Source organism: Parambassis ranga, chromosome 2 (genome assembly GCF_900634625.1).
Source record: "Parambassis ranga chromosome 2, fParRan2.1, whole genome shotgun sequence".
NCBI classification, from domain to species: Eukaryota; Metazoa; Chordata; class Actinopteri; family Ambassidae; genus Parambassis; species Parambassis ranga.
The window spans coordinates 29,700,402-29,719,745 of record NC_041023.1 but is presented as its reverse complement, the minus strand read 5'-3'; the positions used below and the strand labels follow the sequence as shown (position 1 = coordinate 29,719,745).

The 19,344-nt window shown below is 39.7% G+C and overlaps 1 protein-coding gene across 5 annotated transcripts in view; it reads right to left on the bottom strand.

The window, feature by feature from the left end:
- The window catches only part of cacna2d4a (calcium channel, voltage-dependent, alpha 2/delta subunit 4a), a 68,557-nt gene extending 49,238 nt beyond the window's left edge, over positions 1 to 19,319 (bottom strand). For 2 of the 5 annotated variants that reach the window (XM_028399269.1, XM_028399273.1), the window contains exons 1-27: positions 19,062 to 19,319; positions 15,409 to 15,605; positions 12,980 to 13,061; positions 11,780 to 11,896; positions 11,617 to 11,676; positions 11,145 to 11,307; positions 10,915 to 11,046; positions 10,420 to 10,480; positions 9,778 to 9,928; positions 9,104 to 9,178; positions 7,306 to 7,395; positions 7,061 to 7,174; positions 6,896 to 6,974; positions 5,938 to 6,071; positions 4,981 to 5,058; positions 4,689 to 4,769; positions 4,453 to 4,527; positions 4,232 to 4,318; positions 4,071 to 4,142; positions 3,864 to 3,925; positions 3,714 to 3,781; positions 3,592 to 3,637; positions 3,408 to 3,505; positions 3,082 to 3,175; positions 2,860 to 2,952; positions 2,216 to 2,343; positions 411 to 479 (exon numbers count right to left, since the gene is read on the bottom strand). In XM_028399269.1, coding sequence (XP_028255070.1) covers positions 411 to 479; positions 2,216 to 2,343; positions 2,860 to 2,952; positions 3,082 to 3,175; positions 3,408 to 3,505; positions 3,592 to 3,637; positions 3,714 to 3,781; positions 3,864 to 3,925; positions 4,071 to 4,142; positions 4,232 to 4,318; positions 4,453 to 4,527; positions 4,689 to 4,769; positions 4,981 to 5,058; positions 5,938 to 6,071; positions 6,896 to 6,974; positions 7,061 to 7,174; positions 7,306 to 7,395; positions 9,104 to 9,178; positions 9,778 to 9,928; positions 10,420 to 10,480; positions 10,915 to 11,046; positions 11,145 to 11,307; positions 11,617 to 11,676; positions 11,780 to 11,896; positions 12,980 to 13,061; positions 15,409 to 15,584 — 2,485 coding nt within the window. In that variant the 5' untranslated portion in view covers positions 15,585 to 15,605; positions 19,062 to 19,319. Of the gene's footprint in view, positions 1 to 410; positions 480 to 2,215; positions 2,344 to 2,859; positions 2,953 to 3,081; positions 3,176 to 3,407; positions 3,506 to 3,591; positions 3,638 to 3,713; positions 3,782 to 3,863; positions 3,926 to 4,070; positions 4,143 to 4,231; positions 4,319 to 4,452; positions 4,528 to 4,688; positions 4,770 to 4,980; positions 5,059 to 5,937; positions 6,072 to 6,895; positions 6,975 to 7,060; positions 7,175 to 7,305; positions 7,396 to 9,103; positions 9,179 to 9,777; positions 9,929 to 10,419; positions 10,481 to 10,914; positions 11,047 to 11,144; positions 11,308 to 11,616; positions 11,677 to 11,779; positions 11,897 to 12,979; positions 13,062 to 15,408; positions 15,606 to 16,563; positions 17,080 to 19,061 lie in introns of those variants that run through there. The other 3 variants (XM_028399272.1, XM_028399270.1, XM_028399271.1) reach the window with 3 other exon arrangements.
- Positions 19,320 to 19,344: the final 25 nt, after the last annotated feature.

Here is a 19,344-nt window from a genome sequence, read left to right as displayed (position 1 = left end):
CCTACTGGATCTTAAAGAAGAAAAGGCCACATAAATCATCATCAGAGGTCTGGGCCCGTACACCACGCAGCACTCCAAATAAGTCTTGCTGACAAATGATCTCATCTACACCAAAGTGCCAACTGGACAGTGAAGATAGTGAAGTAATAACCCTTACTCATAACTATAAAATGGTCAATCAGACTAAAGTGAATCCTATAGGGAGGGGGACCTTAAGAAGACAGGAGCTAAAATTGGTTCTTTTCAGACAAACAATTAACAACAAACATTAACAGCGCTGAGAATAAGAATAACAAATGTACAGGTGATAGGCACGTAACCAGAAAAAAGAAAGACTCAAGAAAGGGAAACCATTGCAAGAGTATGTGAGGATGAAAATCATGAGATGATAACATAAACTGTCATCTTACCTCCTGCGACGGCTGTTTTCTTGCCCACCGACACAGTGACAGCAGTGGTAGCAATCACTATCCTCCCTGCTGGTAAAATAAGACATCCAATTAGCAAGAATACAAAAACTGAGGCATGCATTTTTTTTACCAACCATGCATGGAGAATAAAAGGAGAATGTTCTTTTCTCACATACATAATAAGTCTATGAGCACACTGATAGTGACAGCTGAAGTTCAGGCATGCCAAAATGTGTTTGAAAGTACATGGGTGACAGATTGTCTTGAAATAATGGTAATATTTGATCAATTCATGCATTCCTCTTTTAAACTTCAATGCTCAGCCTTCATGCCAGCAGATGCCAACTGTCATCAAGCCACAGATTGCAGCTAAATTAACATTTTAGTTGTTATGTAACACAGATTGAGAGCTAATCAAATAATACAATAATAACAGAGAGAGTGTGTTTTCTTATTCAAACCACTAAGTCAAAACCATCCAGAAAGACAATCATGCATTGACAGTCTGTGTTATCATAATGTAATGATACAGGGAAAAGGGTAATACTGATAAACTACAATGGCTCAGACACCTTATTGACTCCCTATACAAGAGGAGAGGAGGATCCCAAACTTTATTTAACTTTATTTGCATGCTCATGCACTGAAGAGAAAGACAGAAAAGACAGAGCAAGTCTAGAAAAAGTCAGAAGATCATCTCTAAATCAGGGGTAAGAAAAACTAAATGAGACTAAATTAAAAGAGAGGAGGCATGCCAAGTATCAGTAACAGGCTTCCTCTACCCTCCTCCTCCATCTCCTCCACCTCCACCTCCTCCTCCTCCGTTTCCCTCCGTTTCCTCCCTCCCTCCTCCGCTTGGTGTTCCACCTCTTCTGCACTCAAGGTGGCACTATAGTCAGCCTCATAGTCTCTGAATATATCTGAAAACAACACACTGTGTTTACCATGACTCTAAGACAGAAAAAGGGCTAGTTTACAATAACATTTAAGATGATGGTGGCATCGTGTGTCTCAAAATACCCATGTAAACACACCATAAAACATTTATCACCATCTTAAAACAGGCTTTAGACATGGGGCTGTTCCTCTATCAGGACATGTGACAGCTACCAGTGACCACACTATAATATGCCTATGGAAATAGATATAACTTATATTCTGTCATTTAGAGCCACAGTCTTATCTGCTTAACATTCATTAAATAGGCTGTTTTTCCAATTTAACTCTATTCTGTGTCAAGAATAATAAACTCACATTATTGTCCACTGTTGCACTTTCTGGGAAAAAAATAGTTTTTAGGGCCTGCTAAAAATTTTTTATTTTATTCACAAGGATGGCTAAGTAGGAAATTAAGCGGCGCAGTTTAGTTTGGCTTTCATTTCTCAACTATAAATAAAAATGAAGTTAGTATGATGTGATGAGAGACATGATGACAGCAGCTGTTAATGTTCTCACTCTGGCTTAGCTGAATTTTCCAGAACAACAAATTTCTTTCTGGGCATATTGCCCTGTTAAAAACATGTTTTTTCCAAACTTGTGTTAGAACTTTGTGGTTGCAGTTGACATTAATACACAGTCAGTTTGTTTACATGCACATGACAGTCGCCACAGTTTTGTAACACACTGCCTTTTTGCGTGCTTTAAGCTCTGTGTTGGCCAAAAAAACACACCTACTTATGGGGAAATTATGTCCATATAAATGAGGTCTGTTAGGTTAATAGAGAGGCATTCTGCCAACTATAACAAAATGAGTGTGTTTGTGTGTGTGTGTGACTTATAAAGGCTAATAAAGGTATGCCCTCTACCTCTTGTGTCCAGTCTGGGCATGTAGTAAAGAAACTGTCCAGCTGGGTACTCGGCTGCTCTGCGGTACCACAGTGGGAAATGGTCCAATGTGAACATATTCTCCTTGTCTGTGGAGGTCAGGAAAGACCTGGGGAGAGACAAAAATAAACCTCAAGTACAAGCAACTGCTTAAAAGTAAGAGGAAGAAAAGGGAGAAGAAAACACACGATGTGGAAAAGACCTGTGGGTTTTGATTAAAATAAAATGAATAAAAAATAATGAGTTCATTATTTGCTGACGTATTAAATTTGTGTAAACCCAACACAATTATTCACAGAGGAAAGAAAATCTAAGGTGTATTTATATTGTTCTTATAGTCAGTATATGAATTTTTCTGCCTGAGATGACAATAAAAGCATTTTTAGTTTACAATTATGGAAACGCTTCCAATGTGGCTGAAGACATAAAATGACTTTCTTTAGAGAAACAGTCCATTAAAACATGGCTGAATTGGAGCCTTATTTGTAACTGTGTTGTGATGTAAGGCATTAACTTAACTGACCACAAGAGGGCGTAGTGTCACATCTAATTCAGTTGTACATACAGCAACCACAGCAAAAAAAAGCCATAACAATATTTTTCTGTACTGCATATTTCTACTCACTTGGCAACTCTTTTCTCCATACCGGTGTACCTCTGGAATCTCATCAGGCCTGAACGGGTCCCCAAGAAAACAGTTTCAACCCCCTCATCCACACTGAAAGAGAACAGGAGAGAGAAAAAAAGTGATCAGAGCAGAGAGACAGCGAGAGAGAGGAGGTAAATATCAATAAAAATAAAAGTCAATGACTGAATAGATCAAATCTGGGTGTGTGTTTTTATTCACCCAGAAGCGTTTAGCATAAGGGCGGTCCAGTAAGCTTCCATGGGAGCTGTGACCACAGCATCAAATAGAGCTTGTTGCAGTAATTGTCCATCACCTGTTGAGAGAGGGAGAAGCATAAATCTAATATGAATACAGGTAAATGCAGAGAAGAATTCCTACACGTCTCAGTGCACCACCATGGGAGCTTATTTTACAAAATACAGAGGATTAAGATTTTTTAATCCCACTTTAATTCTGCCAGGATTCTGTTTAATTTCTAGTTTGTATATAAACTTGTAGGGTTCACTTATTGGTAGATTATATGCTTAAATTAAGTCTCCACTCACACTCTAGATCTGGCTCTTTGCCTGTGAGATATCGCACCACAGCGTGCAGCTGGCTCAGCTTACGATGTGCTGGATCGATGTCTGTCTCACAGTACGTCCTACAAGCAAATGCACACAGGCAGTATATCAACACAGGTGCCCTGCTGTGGAGACCATCTTCGAAGGAAGTACAAGTTAAACTCACCATTCATTGGCTATAGTTAAATCTGGACCCAGTAAGTCATGAAGACCTGAAGTAAAACAGGAAACTAAGATATAAAGAGGCAGACAATAAACAAATACAGAGCAACAAAATAAAACACTTACCCTCCTCGACAGAGACGTTTCCTGTGAAGATATATTGCCCATATCCCCTACTCAACACTACACCGAGACTGTCAACACAGAGAAGACAACATCATTTCATTTTCATTTCAAACAGTTTTAAACAGTAAGCATTTGTTGCTAGAAACAAACCTGAAAGGTGTCTCTTTGAGGACAGTGTAGAAGTAATCATTCTTCAAGAACATGACTCTCCTCTGTGAGAAACAGATGAAAAGATGAAGAAAATGACAGTGAACATAGCACAGACAGGCCTCTTGAATAGAAATATAGACGTACAAATACAAGTTGTCACTTCAAAAGAATCAAACATTAAAAGAAAGAAAAAGGAAATCTACTCACTCCTTTATCCACTGAAGTTCTCACATCTAAAGACAACATTCCGGTTTCTCCTTTAACCATGGCTGTCCTCAGCTAAAAGAGGAGAGACATCATACACTTGACGCTTTACAATAAAAACAAAACAGAGAATTGAAAAGGAAATGTGTGTGTGTGTTGCTCACTTTTTCCTCTGTGTCTTCCCACTCTACCTCTGACAGATCAACACTGTTATAGTTTGGTTTTGGCTTCAGCTTCTTCCCCTCTTTGTACTGTCACACACAGAGAGACAACACAAACAACAAATAACTGTGCCAGCCATTTCCTGGGAACCTAACTACAATATATATATGAGGCAAGTTTTTAAATTCAGCTGCAATAATTCATCATTTGATGTGGTCTGTACCAGGGGTCGGAGATCCGGATGAGACAGGATGTATCCATTATTGGTGATGAGAAAGGCGTAACCATGAACACCCAGCTAATAAAGCAAAAATACATAATTATAGGATCACACTTTATTATAGTACAATGGAAGACTCCTACACAGGAATAGAAATATCTGCACTGTTGAGTGAGCAACGTGTGTATTTGCGGGATGCTGTGTTTCAGATGTAACAGCATCTGCCTGAGAAGGCTTACCTTGTATCTTGGAGCTAATCTCATCAGTTCTTTCAAGGCCACATCGGTTCCTACGACTCCAAGCAGGATCCCATGAGACAACTAAGGACAGGTTCATGAGGGGTCACAAAGAAAGAATAAGGACATCTGAGTCTGAGTAACTACAGTAACTCAAAAAGAAGCAATATAATTGCCTTTTTCCATGGGACTAAAATAATGCAGATGTGAAATCATACATTAAGCAATAGTATTGTGAATACATAATTTAAGCAATACACAATTTGACAAAACTGTCTATACTGTCTATACTTACAGTCTCTTTCTTCTTGCTGAACACAGGCATGGCTACTGAGGTCATTAAGAGCAGGCTTTGTGCCTGAGTGTTGAACAGCTGTGACACACAGAAAAATATTATTTTATTTTACTATCTTCTGTTAAAAATTAACAAGCTAAAGTAAAAAATAAAAACGGTAAACAACGAACGAACAGGACTTCACTGAAAAACCAGTGAAAAGGAAATGAAATGAAGACGAAGCTAGTGTATGCTAACTAAATTAAGCTAACATCTAAAAGAAAAACAGGAAACAAGGAAACGTAAAAAGTCCTATTATATATATATGTGGCAACCTCTAAAATTAAAATAAAATGAATGAAAACAACGTAAAGAAAACCACGTCGACTACAAGGTTAAACCATGTTAAACGCAAGGTTTCAAAAATACTTACTTACTATGCTAGGTTAGCTAGCGAGGAGATGAGCTAACTTTAGTATTAGCAAACAGTGAGAGCTAATACAAAACTACCAAAAATAGTGAAAAACGGGCACTTATTATAAATAAAATCCTAAACAAGTTATTAGGGGAACTACACACTGTATTTAAAAAAAGTAGTCTAGCAAAGTCAAGCTAAAGCTCTAAGTATGTTTACCTCCTGTGCATTTGGTAACTGTAGATGGAAACAAAGGGCAGATAAAACAACAAGCATGAAATGAAAACATACTGAGAGGACGGGTGGAGAAAATGGATAGAGAAACACAAAATGTTAGTGATGTGACCTAGCCTTTAGAAACAGATAGCTCTCCATAATATCTCAGTATGGACATTATTTTGTACACAAAAGTACATTAAATGGACCTTTTGCTGTAGGACAAGTAGGACATGTTGTTGTGTTTGTCAACATGCTATAGTTAGTAGCTATCATAAGTTATTTCATTGTTTATTACTAAGATTTATAGGTGATGCTGTGATAGCATATTAAAGATAGAGACTGACCACACTGTCCATATAGGCCTCTGTCCAGATGATGTCATGATCATGGTTGATGACCATTGGCCGGCTGAGAACGTGAAGGTACTCCATGACATTTTCCTGGACGTCAGCGAGCGTGGAGATGTGTGTGTAGTAACCTGCAGGACGCACAAAAACAACATGCACAAGTTTTGGAAAATAAAATGTTCTCTGTATTATTTTTAACTTCTAGTTCTCTCCCTTTTGATATGACTTTAAAAGCAATGGATTCATTAATCAGGCTTCAGAATGTATTGTATTCCAAAAATACTGTTTCAAAAGAAGAAAAATCAGCTGGAAATGTGTTTTTGACATTGGCTTAGTCTAAGGTTTATTGACAGTGACGTCAATGGGATACCTGCAGTGAAGCTGCAGGCGACTGAATCGCTGCCAGGCACGAATATGTGAAAATGTGAAATCTCTCTTTACATCTTCAAAAGGGTGCTGGTTAAAAAAAAATATTAATAATAAGCATGCCTGCGTACTCAACCTAAACTGAAGGCTTTAAGCAAAAAAAAATGTCTGTTTATGACAGATATATTTTATTTCTGGCAGAAGCAGCTGCCTGTGCACACAACAGAAGGGAGTGCACCTGTTACCCATCTCTCTCTCACACACACACACACACACACACACACACACACACACACACATAAAGATATGACAAATGTTTGGCCAGGGATGTGTTTACAGTGTATCTCTGTTCATAATCGGTTATTTAGTCAAGGGTTTTTATGTGCTTAGAGGAGGATAAAGTGATTATTTTCTGCTGCATGACCCCATGTAATTCACAAGAGGGCAGCAGCTGATGCCCCGTCTAATACAACACCACCTGGGATCACCCGGACCCAGCAAACCTCAGGGGTATGCTGCTGACTTCAAGATTTAAAAAGTACATTTCTTGGTGCAGGATCAGCATTCGCTTCCTGACAGTGCTTTTTACCTTTGTTGTTGCAGGCGATCCATTTGACACTTTCAGCAAATGTCATCTCACGTCCGATCAGATAGGTGAACACTCGCACCTGGAGAAACAATTAAGGAGACCTAATAATTGATTTTTCTGCTGCTCGTATTTGTCAGTGCGTATATTTCTGTGTGTGTTTGGTACCCGTCGTTCTGGCCAGTTAAACTCTTCGAACACATCCTTGTAGTCTTCCATTGCTCCATCTGTTATCAGCATGATGGCCTGGTTACACAGGCTGCCCTGTCCCAATGTAGCAGCCTAAACACACATACATTCAGTCAGTCTTTGTCCATTAATTAACATTAACAATAATGTGATTAATAATGTGATTTCTAAACTAATTCATAGCATATATATTGCTCATAGCAATAATTTATTTTAGGACAAACCTCATTAAGGATCTTAAAGGATTCCTTCATTGCATTTTTCACTTTGCCCTCTCCTTTGACATGAAGCCCCTCTACCAAAAGCTTAAAATGCTGCATAGACACAAAGTGTAAACAATTATGAGTGAATGAATATCACTGGTCAACACAGGAAAAGAAGCAGAGAGACAGAGTGACATAAGGGAACGCGTGTAGTGGAGAGATAATCCCTGGCTTCCTGGCATACTGACCAATAATGTCAAAGTTACTACTACAACAGGAGGTAATCAGGATTAATCAACTCATGCACACAGACAGAAATACACACAGACACCCACGCACACAATGATGAGGACTGGCCACACTGTTCCAGCACTGGGTAGGATAACCCGCATCTTCATGGGGTTTTTAATAGAAAGTATTTACATTAGTGACTATAATTTACTTTATTAATCCAGGATAAAACTGAAATGTATGTTGTTTTTTCTTTTGAAAACTGTAGATGAGGATTAGGGCACAGACTTGACTTTAAAGTTAGATTTTTAAGAAAAAGATAAAAAAAAAAACCCTTCTGAGTCTAAAGTATTTTTCTTTAGTGGCTTTAATCTTCCCATCACAGTATAAACTTATTTATAGCATATACCACATGTAATAAATACATATTTTCTAATAAATAAATAAATAATGCAAAATTAAAATCACAATCACAAATTAAAACAAAAATATTTTTACACAGTTAAATGTATTTTATAATAATGAATTATATATAAGATGAGATTTTTTTATTTTATTTTGAAAATAAAAAGGGGGAAAAAACTATTTTTCATTAATAATGGTGTTATTTAACGTAATGAGGAGGTTGCATGCCACCTGTTAGGTTGTTGTGCTACAGTAAATGTGAGGGAAGAAGAAGAAGAGATAATAAAGTGTCATGGCTGCTATCAACGAGCCCCCCGTGTCTCTCTTTTCACCCACACCCAACATAGTTTCAGATAAGTGAGGACAGGTTAATTAGAGAAACTGAGTCATTATAATAATAACTAAATAAGATGTTGTGTCATGTATATTTTCATCATGAATCATGGATACCTAAAACAGATAACTTACTATCTTCATCATCATCATCATCAGGGTCCTGGTCACTATAGTAACCTGCCCAAAAGGTCTATTTTACAGTTTGTATGAGCTCGGTGTAAAGTACAAACTCTTATACAACACACTGATCATTGTCTTCCTGTAAATGTGTGTGTTCCTACTTGGGTTTATTCATAAGTGTGTCAGCCAACATCTGTAAGCCCAGTCTGTTACAGCCTGCCAAGGCCAATCAAATCCCTTGCTATCAGGTCACATGACCTGCTTAAATGTGTCCGTGGCCAATGACCTCATCTGATCTGCAATGATGTGAAGGGGAGTGAAAGTAGGGCATGCATCCAACACACACACACACACACACACACACAAACGACTGAGCAGGTGTTGGGATAAAAAAACAGAGAGAGAACAGACAAGGAGAGGACAAAAGAAAAGAAAGCAGCAATGAAACAATGCGATTACTGGTGCAGTACATGTAGAGAGATAGAGAGAGAGAGAGAGAGAGAGAATAAAGAGAAGAGAGGATGCAGAGGTAAAGAGATATGTGGTTCGGCTGGATAAATCCACAGAACAGGTAGATAACACACATTCCCTCTGATCTTTTAACAGTGCGATGCAATGACAGCTTAATCTTTGTCTTCAGGTGGATTACCGAGATAACATAGCTTATGATTAATAGGTTAGCTGAGGTTAATTGAATTAATTAGCTGTGAGCCTGCGTGTGAGTTACCTCTCTGTTATCCAGATCAGCTTGTACAAGGGTGCCCTTGAAGCATGGTTCCACGTAGCGCACATAGTCACTGTACTGGAGAGACAAACCAAATCTGATGACCCAATACTAATAATAATAAATAAATAAATAAAAACATAAGAATGATTTTCCTGTTTGCAAAAAACACTGTTTGGGATGCTGCTCTATGACTCTTGGTGCACACCTGGACACTCTGGAGCATATTAGCGTCCCGTCCTGTCTTTCGAACCCCCTCCTCCATTTGAATATAGTATCTTGATTTTTAAACTTAAGCAACAGTCTTTTTTCGGCTGAAAGGAGTGTAGCTTTAAATTCAGTGCAACAAAACAGCTTAAGGGGAGTGGATTTGCAGGAGGCGTGTGATTACACACACAGTAATACCGGGATAAACCGTGCTTATTACACAGATTTGTGGTTGTAGGGTTACACACAGCCAATATCCTGAAAACCCAGATGAATTTTGAAGCTCTGATGTTACTTGGTGTGAGCTAAATGCTGTTGTGTGTGTGTGTGTGTGTGTGTGTCTGTTTTCCTGTGCCTATCTTTGTATCTGTGTGCCTGTGTGTTTGTGTGTTAGGGTGTTAATCTCTGTGTCACGCTCATCAGGACTTAGACACACTGAGACTATAGACTGCTCATTAGTAGATACTTACAGCTATGATGTTAACAAAGTCATTTTCTCCCAGTGTGTCCAGAATTGTATTAATGGTGTGCTTGGCTATCGTCAGCCTGAGTCCCTTCATGCTGCCGCTAACATCCACCACAATGACTACGTCTTTCGGAGAAGTGGCTGCTTGGATGTACCTGAAACAAAGCAGGAAGAATGATTTGGTAACCTCAGACATGAACCCGGTGTGCGTTATTTAACAGCCGTCTAGCAGACAGAGGTTAAGCTTCATCCTTTTATTTGTTCCTCTGCCCTTCCGTTCAGGCTTCCCTTCATCTCTTTAATGTCATCCCCTGATTTTCCAAGCTAATTAACATAAATTAGATTTCCCCTTTAGCAGCAGTGATCGGCTGCTCTCCAGACACACCAGGGCCATCTTGTTCTTTGATTTGCGTCATCCAAGACAACACTGTGTAGGCTCCTGGAAGTTGAATTACTGTAACCGAATGGCAGAATGCATTTTTACAGTATTACACAATAATCCTGGCTTCCTTTTAGTTGCTTCAGTGTTGCCGTGTATAGAAGATTTATTGTTATTGAAAGACATCATAAGGATGTGGTCATATTATCACTATTTAAAAAGTTTAAATATGTCCTGATCTAATGTTGACAAGTAAGACAGCCTCACCAGTTCCTGTTTCTGCAGTCAAATGTGACCACTCCATTTTCATCTGGAATCCACTGAATCCCTGGAGAAACACAGTGAGAGTGTACCGCCACAAACTGCTGCATGGCTGAATGTTTAAATGAACAAATGAATGCTGGGATGGATGGATGGTGACAGATTGTCAAGTGAGGGTCTGATGGATGAGGCAGCGGGTGAGTAAAACAAGCTGTGTCACAAATCCTCTGCTAATTACTCCTCTTCTCTCTCTTCACACACACACACACACACACCATAGGATTTCAGCAGTTAGCTATATTCTCACTTAGACTGAGTCATCACGTTTGACTGACAGGCTCCTGCATCATCAGTTGCTGTGTAAGTACACTGTTTGGCTTGTGTAGCTGAATGTTTACAGCTCTGTTCTGGTCATATTGTCTCAACACCGTGTCATCACTGGAGTAAGTAGAGCTGAAAACACCATCGGTTAAAAACGGCATGCTAAATTGTGTGACGCACCGGGGTACAGCCTGAAAAAGCCGCTGGAGCTGCCAAAGTACTGCCAGGTGAGGGTCGGATCTTTCTGGAAGTTTTCGATGAAAACATCATTCAGGGCCTCAGACATGTAGACTCCATTCAGAATATCTGGATCTGCAAAAAAAATAAAAAGGGAAAAAAATGAATGAAACAGACATTCAGTTATATTATATAGCATGTCTAAGTAAATGAAGGCTTTATATTAGAATTACCTCTATTGTAGACATTCGTAGGAACCTGTATGTTACTTTGTTGTGTGTTAACTGACAGTTTATTGAAATGTTCGTTTTCCTCTAAGGGGAATTCTCCTCCAAGCGGCACTGGATTCCCATCCTGACCCACCGTGTTGATCAACATCGAGTTATAATAGTCAAACTGGGAATGGAAATAAATAAATAACATAGGATAGTTACATGCGTGATTGAAGACATGCTTAAAGCTTCAGTGTGGAACTTTTATCTCCCCCTACTGGCAATAAGAGTAACTACACAAGTGCAAATAACCAAATGGTCTCTTGCTTTATGCTTCATAGGTGACAAACTATGGTGTTACACAAGCAATGCTAACCCAGGTTGGGCAAGACACCACCAAATACAAAAGAGAACTATGATGCAGGTATAAATTAGTTGCTGCTTTTACTGCTTGCGATACTATTGAGGTCAAAAATCACAAGTTGTCACCTACCTCTAGTGTCTCATTGTAGTCGTGGTAATAATCAGCATCCTCCGCTGCTTCTGCTAACCTCTGCAACACAACAGAGCACATTTCTGGTGGCATGCCAGCAGTTTGTCTTGGTTTTGTTTCCCTTAAATGTGTTTTTTTCTTTGACAGAATGTGTTGTTCTCACCTTTACAGTTTTCATCTTCCTCCCAAGCATCTCTTCCATTTCCTCCGCAAACTTTTTCACCAGCTCCTCCCCATTCACCTCCTCCATCTTCACCACACCCTCGATGTCCTTGTATTTCTTCACAACAGACATCATTTCATTGTGTTAGCAACACATTTATGTACATATACATATAGAGGAAGCATCACATGACTAAAGGAAGAAAGAGATGAGCAGAAACAAAGCATCTCTAGCCCACATTGCAGCAAAAGTGAAGCCCCACACAATTTTTTATGACATCAATATTCTACCCAGTTTACTCAGGCAAGAAGCCATAGTCACTTAATGTTCCACAGATAACAAGAAAGCCATTGATTAGACAGGGGTGGGTGATTAATGGCTTCTCAGTACAAGGATTCAACTAATAATAACCACTAGCTAAACACCTACTGGAATATCTCCGTTTTGTTCTACGTTATAGCTCTACTATATTTTGTATAACAGAAACAAATGTGTGTTAGGTCTCTGTGTGTGTGGCAGATGGTGAAAGGGCCTGCTAGGGATTCTACAAGGTAGGTTCCTAATTACTGAAAGACATAATCTGAAATATATGTGAATAAAGTGTGTCATCAGATTGGTCTCTGGGCCATGTGCAGATGTTGTACAGCAAATGTATGCCAGTTCGCAGTGAGAGGTCCAGACTCATTTCAGTTTGACATCATGTCATATGTTCTGTATTTCACCATCTCATGTCTGCTGGGATACAATGATGCATATTAAAGGTAGGGTAGGAGATTTCATTCTGATGCACTTTTTGTTCAAATTAGTGTAACTTCTCTTTACAATCCGATAGCAACCAATTAGTTTGGCAGTTTCGCTTTAAAACGAAGAATATGAATCATCTGTGGAAGATATAAAATGCTAAAAACATCAGCCAATCCTCCGGGTGGACCCTGCGTGGAGTATTGGCTGGTTGTCACTCTCTTCTTGCTCTGCGCGCACCAGAGAGGTTCGTGCATGATGGCCGAAGTCACAGACTGGTTGGGAGGCGTGGCTTCGGGGTAAACTCCGTGAGAAAGGGGCGTGTGTTTACTTCCAAAATCTGGCTGACTCTCACTGAGTTTTCAAAATCTCCTACCCTACCTTTAAAATACAATGATTAAAAAAAATGTTGTTGGTAATGTTTGTGAGCAGCATGTATGTGTGTGTGTGGTTTCTTACTTTCTGCAGAAGTTTGGCTCCAGAGTATCTGGATGATAGAGCTGCTATCTCTTTGCCAAAGGACACAGCCCACTTCTGTACCCTGGACACAGACAAAACACCATCAGTGACAGATGTTTAAACACAGCATGTGTGTAACATTTAAAAAGCACCATATAAAGGCAGAACATTTACTATCTGGCAACCAAACACTGTTAATGATGGATAGTCTATTAGCATTAGCAAAATATTTGTTAACATTATGATCAGCTTTTGTTAGCATGGTCATTCATTTTTCAAAATAAAAGCATACAGCTAACTACAGGAAGACACCAGGAGGCTTTGGACTACGCTAGTCTGACAAAAAGCTTTTACAGGGGCTAGCTAGCTTGCTAGGGTTACTTTTTGGACTGTGATAGTGTTTTCCTAATTGAGGAAGTCTAATTGAGGAAGACTTTAGGTGTCTGCCCCCTCTCAATGTGAGGCGATATCACTATAGCAACCATTCACACAGCAGGTGAACGGCTGAGACCTTCTTTCTCTGTTCAAGATACAGTACATCATAGTTTGTCCCATGAGCCATGTGTATATCGTCTTCTTTGGTGTCCTTCCGTATGCTAAAGGATGTTTATTGACTAGTCAGACTTGATAAAGCTGTGAATTGCATAATGCACATTTTCCCCGTGTTGACCTGAGTGCTTTTCATGCTTAAGGTACAGTTTTTTTTCCAATGCAGGTCATTGATCAAGGATTTTCCACAACCACAGCGAGGATGTGAATCCTCCAATTTTAAGAAATCCACTTATACCTTTCTTAAAAAAACAAGGTCAAGTAGGAACTGAAGGTGACCATGAATGTTCTACACAGCCAATCATGTTAAGAGGTAACCCCGCATTCAACAATAACAGATTAATGCAGATTACTGTGAAGGTGACAGTAAAAGCTGCCAGTCTTCTGGGTCAAGAGGTTATTCTGTGCTTAATAACACGCTGTAATTCTGCAAATCCTCAGTGTGAATAGAGATGAAGTAAAGGTAATAAAGAGTGGACAGGATGTGACAGATGGCTCAACCAATGGGGAGTCAGCCAGCTTGCTGCTAGTTAGCCTGCCTCAGTGGCAAGAACTGGCCAGTCATATGTTGACTTGTTGATATGATGATTGTAAAATGTAGAATGAAAGTGTGTCCATTCTGAAATGTGAGGATTGGCCGTGTAGAAGAGCAAATGGGGAAGATTCGGAAGAAGTTAGTATTTATCCATCATTTATGTAGACGTAGGTGAATTACATAGTTTATGTGTAACACTGCATCCCTTTTCCCTCAGTGCAGCGTTGCCTCAGAGGCTAAAGGCTTGACCTTCCTAGCCTGAAATGTTCTGGTCATGGCACTGTTAACTTACAGGGCCATAGGGGCCATGCTGCCAAATCTTCCCCCAGCAGAGTGAAGCATTTTGGGCTCAGTGACCTGTGTCGGCCTGCTGAACTCTGCTGTCCCTGAGCTTTAATCGTACTCAGTCACACAAGCCTGCCTACTCACAGCACACGCACACTCTCTGAGCCGCACAAGCACCGACACACTCATAACATCCTGAAACTACATAACCCAAATTATAATGCTAAAACCACATGCAGCCCCACACACACACACTCGCCAACACACAATGGATAAGGGCTGTGGTGGACTGACAGCAGTGTATCGATCTGTTAGTGTTTTTAGTCAGCAGGATGGCTGAAAACTGTTCAGGCAAAAGAGCTTTGTCTGGCTTTTGAAGAAAACAAACACAGATTTTCACTCCCAAAAGAAATATCCATGTGAAAAAAACAACCACTTATCTTACAAAGTCAACACTGGTGTGAAAAACTCATTAGTGAGTTACACTCCCTTGCATGAAAGCCGTCTAAAATAAGTGCCTTAGATAAGTGATGAGTGCCCATAAGCCACCTAACCAAACAGCAACTGGAAACACAATTATAATCACAGAGAGGAAAAATAAAGAAACTTTACATATAGGAAACATACATGTTTTATTATTGAACCAAATATTACATCAGCACATTTGGGTGTGTCTGCAGAGAGGCTGTAGGATAGTTTGGCAGTTAGCGACACACCACAGGTGCCCAGATGGCCCATATGTATCTATGAGGAGTAATCCACTAAATTAGAAGGAACACTATTGACTCATCCATCTGACATATGGCTTTAAGAAGTGTGTAGACATGCCAGGGCGCACACACAGAAATGACCTCATACAAGATCACTGTGATTGTCGTTGATCATCTACCATGTGTGGATATTAGCCCTGAATGGACGCCCATTTTGTCTTATTTTGGGTGAGTATACAGTCATAATATTGGTACTATATGAAATGAATGCAGCCTTATTTTACTAACACAGCACATTATTAGAATGCGACCTTATGTCACTGTCAGCATTGTAATGCAGCTGCACTCACGTTTCTGGTGGGATCTTCATCTGTCCATCGACCATCAGGCACAGAGAGCTGGAGAGGATAATCCACATCAGCATCATCAGCCTCCCTCTGTTTGGCCCACTTTTGTTCAATTTAATGGCATTCCCGGCATTTCCCAGACCCCAGCGGTTCATCCCTGCAGCTGCTGCGATCTGCATCAGTCCTGCAATTGTTGCACACTGTGCTCCAAAAGGAAAAAACAGTGAAATTAGAAGTGCTCAGGGATGCACTTTTTACACCTTTAGCACCAAGACAGAGGCAAGACAGTCTGAATAGGAACATGGAAGATCATAAACCCCCTGAAACCTCACTCAGGAACTTCTTAACCAGCATTCAGGGGACTTAAATGTAGTCATGAAAGCAGAGTAAGAAATGCATGTTACTTTATATACATACAGTTTAGGTGTCAGTTGTGGTACATTACTGAGTGTGAGGTTTGTGTTAATGCTGTGTTTCCAGTAAAAAAAAATGCAGCACCACATTGACTTATCACTTCACAAACATTTGTCAACGTGCTTATCCATCAGATAAACACTTACATGGATGGCTTGCAAAATGTAGTGTGGACATATTAGCTGTGTCCACAAGTACTCTCAGGTCACCAAGGTCTGGGAGGCCACTGATACCCGCAAATTTGTTGTCTAGCTACAAGGCTTATGCATTAAAATTAACACCAGAGAGAGCCTGTGCAAACATGACAATCATTAAGTGTGCACCAGTCCAGAATATACAGGTTTTTGCCCCCCCCCCCCACCTCCTGAGATAAATGTGCTAACATGTGTCTGCTGTTTTAGCTCACATTGACCTCCTAGATCTTGGATAACAGCTTGGTATGGCAGAGAAACAGGAAAAATAGCAATGTTAAGCTAGACATACTCTAAATTTCAGGTAAAACAATATATAAAGCTCCTTAAAAATAAGGGGAGAGAAGGTTGTCATCCTATTTTGTGCCACAAGACTTTGCACAGAAGCTAAAGCAAGCACAAAAATAAACATACAGAACTTGCTAACACACCGGTGTCAAGCAAAGCAGGTTATGTGCGTAATTACAATGTATTTTGTGATTTAAAAGAAGCAAGGAGTTTACAACTATTCCCCAATCCAGACATAATGGAAATGGAACAGAAGATTACTCACTTTGTTATGTTGTCAAAGCTTTAAAGTGGCATGTGAGTCTAAAACCAAAGATCAAATGTAAGCAGTACAGAGTAAAAAAAGTCTGACTGATGATTTGATGTCAGCTGAGCTGTTTATCTAGGCGCACAAAAGAGTCTAGAAAGCTTTTGTCCCCAGTGTCAAAGGTCACTTCTGTGCACAGGGTGTCACAACCAGGTCTCGCCATGCTCCTGCACCTTTCACTCCAAGGCTCTGAGTCTGATTCCTGGTCCTCCCATCATCCACTGCTCTCGTCCATGCTTCCTCGCTTAGAAAACCGGGAAACAAGAAAAACAACTTGGGACGTCCTGGTTAACATCCCACGACTTCAGCTGTCAGCGGCGTGTGATATTCCCAAACCAGACACACATATTCCCAAAAGAAATCCTGCTGGATTTCCTTCCTGCTGACCTCGTGCATCCACAGACGAATACCGGATGGAGAGTAACACTGATGGATGGATTGATGGATGCTTGGACTTCCCCCTCTCTCTCTCTCTCTCTCTCTCTCTCTCTCCAGAGTATCTCTTCCTCCTCTCCAGCACCAGTTTATACCATAATCCAGGCAGGATTAAACCCCTCCTCCCTCCTCTGCTCTCCATGCATCTCGTTCTCTCTCGTATGCGCACATTAACACAATCTCGCTCTCTCTTGCCTTTATCTTCTCTCTAACACTCTTTGACCTACTGTCTTTCTAGTTTTGCTTTATTTTCTAGTTGTCTCCCTTAATCTTTTGCATCTCACCTATTTTTTCCCTCTAGTTATACATTTTCCCTTATGGGTAATCTCTCACTCTGTCCCTTTTTTTCTGGGAACAACAGTAGGTGGTGGAATAGGTGGCAGGATTAAGGGAATAGGGGAACGAGATAAGAAGGAGGAATAAATGAAAATGGGATGATGAGAGGAGCGAAGGAGAGAGTCCCAATGTGAGTCGTGATTTGTGGAGGACTTCACTGACTTCACTTCATAGTATAAACACACTGAGACATCTAGTGGACTCTCATTGCCTCACACACACACACACACACGTATAGACACACACACAACTGAAAAGGTATCAGCACTGTAAAGGTTCCCCATAAATCAAGTTTCTCCTTCTTTGCTAATGTATCACCTGAATTTTAGACAAATCAGTAGAACGTTAACCTCACTAAAGATCTGTGTGTGTTTCAGCAACACATTTTGGCAAACAAATCTGGCACAAACAGTCAAGCTACATATTTTAATGTAACGCTAAATATGTGTTTCATCTCATTTTTGTAAAGTAAAATATAAAATTGTATGCAAATATTACTTTTAATACATTCACCAAAACTAGTTAACATTCATCCATCCACACAATAAAACTCAAATCAAAACTTGAATATTTAAACATCTTTAAAGCTTCCTGTAAAAACAAAAGGCTCTACAGTCTCATCACTGTCGGGACAAAGGACCTCTGGTAGCGTTTCTTTTTGCACTTTTTACTTTTGCCAGCCTCTGATTTTTTACATTCTGCTGAACTGAACTGAACTCAGTCACACTTTTACTGATAATAGATACATAAGTGATGTTTACTGTCTGATCTTTATTGCTCAGTGTAAAACACGTATGAGAGCCACTGCAGAGACATGATGGGCTGTCTGCTGCTGGGACCATTAAGCCTCATTAAACTAAACACAGTATGCAGCAGAAGGTAAATACAGATAACAGGCACAGATAGAACAAACTACCATGCTCATGCAAACAAGCAGGAAAACATCTGCTCCTGCTGTTAGGAAAATGTAATAAAACAAGAAATGAACACTGCAGTGATTGATACAGTGTGACGTGTGCCCACACAGACAAACATGTACATGCTACATATGTACATCCAAATGCACCAGCCGTGTGTAACAGCTGTGGGACTCCTCCCCCACTGACCCAGATCACTCATGGTTGGGATGAACTTCCCCCCGATTCATCAAGTTCAGTGCCAATTTTTCATCAGAACAGACAACTTGTACAAAACAGGTGGCTAAAAAGCTAATTTATACACACATGTGAGTTTTATTCATTTAATTGCTATATATTATATGGAATTATTTATTTACAAAAAAGAAGAGAAGGTTTTTAACTCAAAGGAACCAAAATGTCAACAATAAGACACAAAATAGTGACATCTGCTGTTCCAAATGTCAACTAGGCTGCATTTGGAAAAACGACAGATTGAAACTGGCTGTTTTAATCCAAATTAATCTGAATTGTTCTTACCTACCTGCGCAATACCTTTTTACAACAAAATATGGTCAGCTATGTTCACCCCAAATTGTCATGTAATGTATTATTTGAAAATTTTTAAGGAATGATTATGATTGTTTGGATCTTAGCTCACTTTTTCATATTAGTTGAAATGTTTTTCACTGTACATACATATAAATGAAAATAATACTAACAGAATAAAAACATTCAGTGATTCACAAGCCGACATTTCTAAAGAAAATACTGAATGTTTGTACTCACCTATGTCTCTGCACATCAGTGATGGTCCCAACTTGTGTTAGATGAGCTTCACTGAGATTGAAAAAGTGGAGGCAACTTTCAAAAGCTATAAAACACACAAAATGTTTCCTCAGATTAACTCTTCGGACATAAAAGTAAAACCAGAGAAATGTGAACGGCCGCACAGCAGCTTCCTTCAGAAGACAGAGAAGTGGTTCAGAGTCACTGTACAAACTGAAGACACCGCCTCTCTGGGAAAGACACACACACACACACATCATAGAGTCATTGATTACTCTAAGCC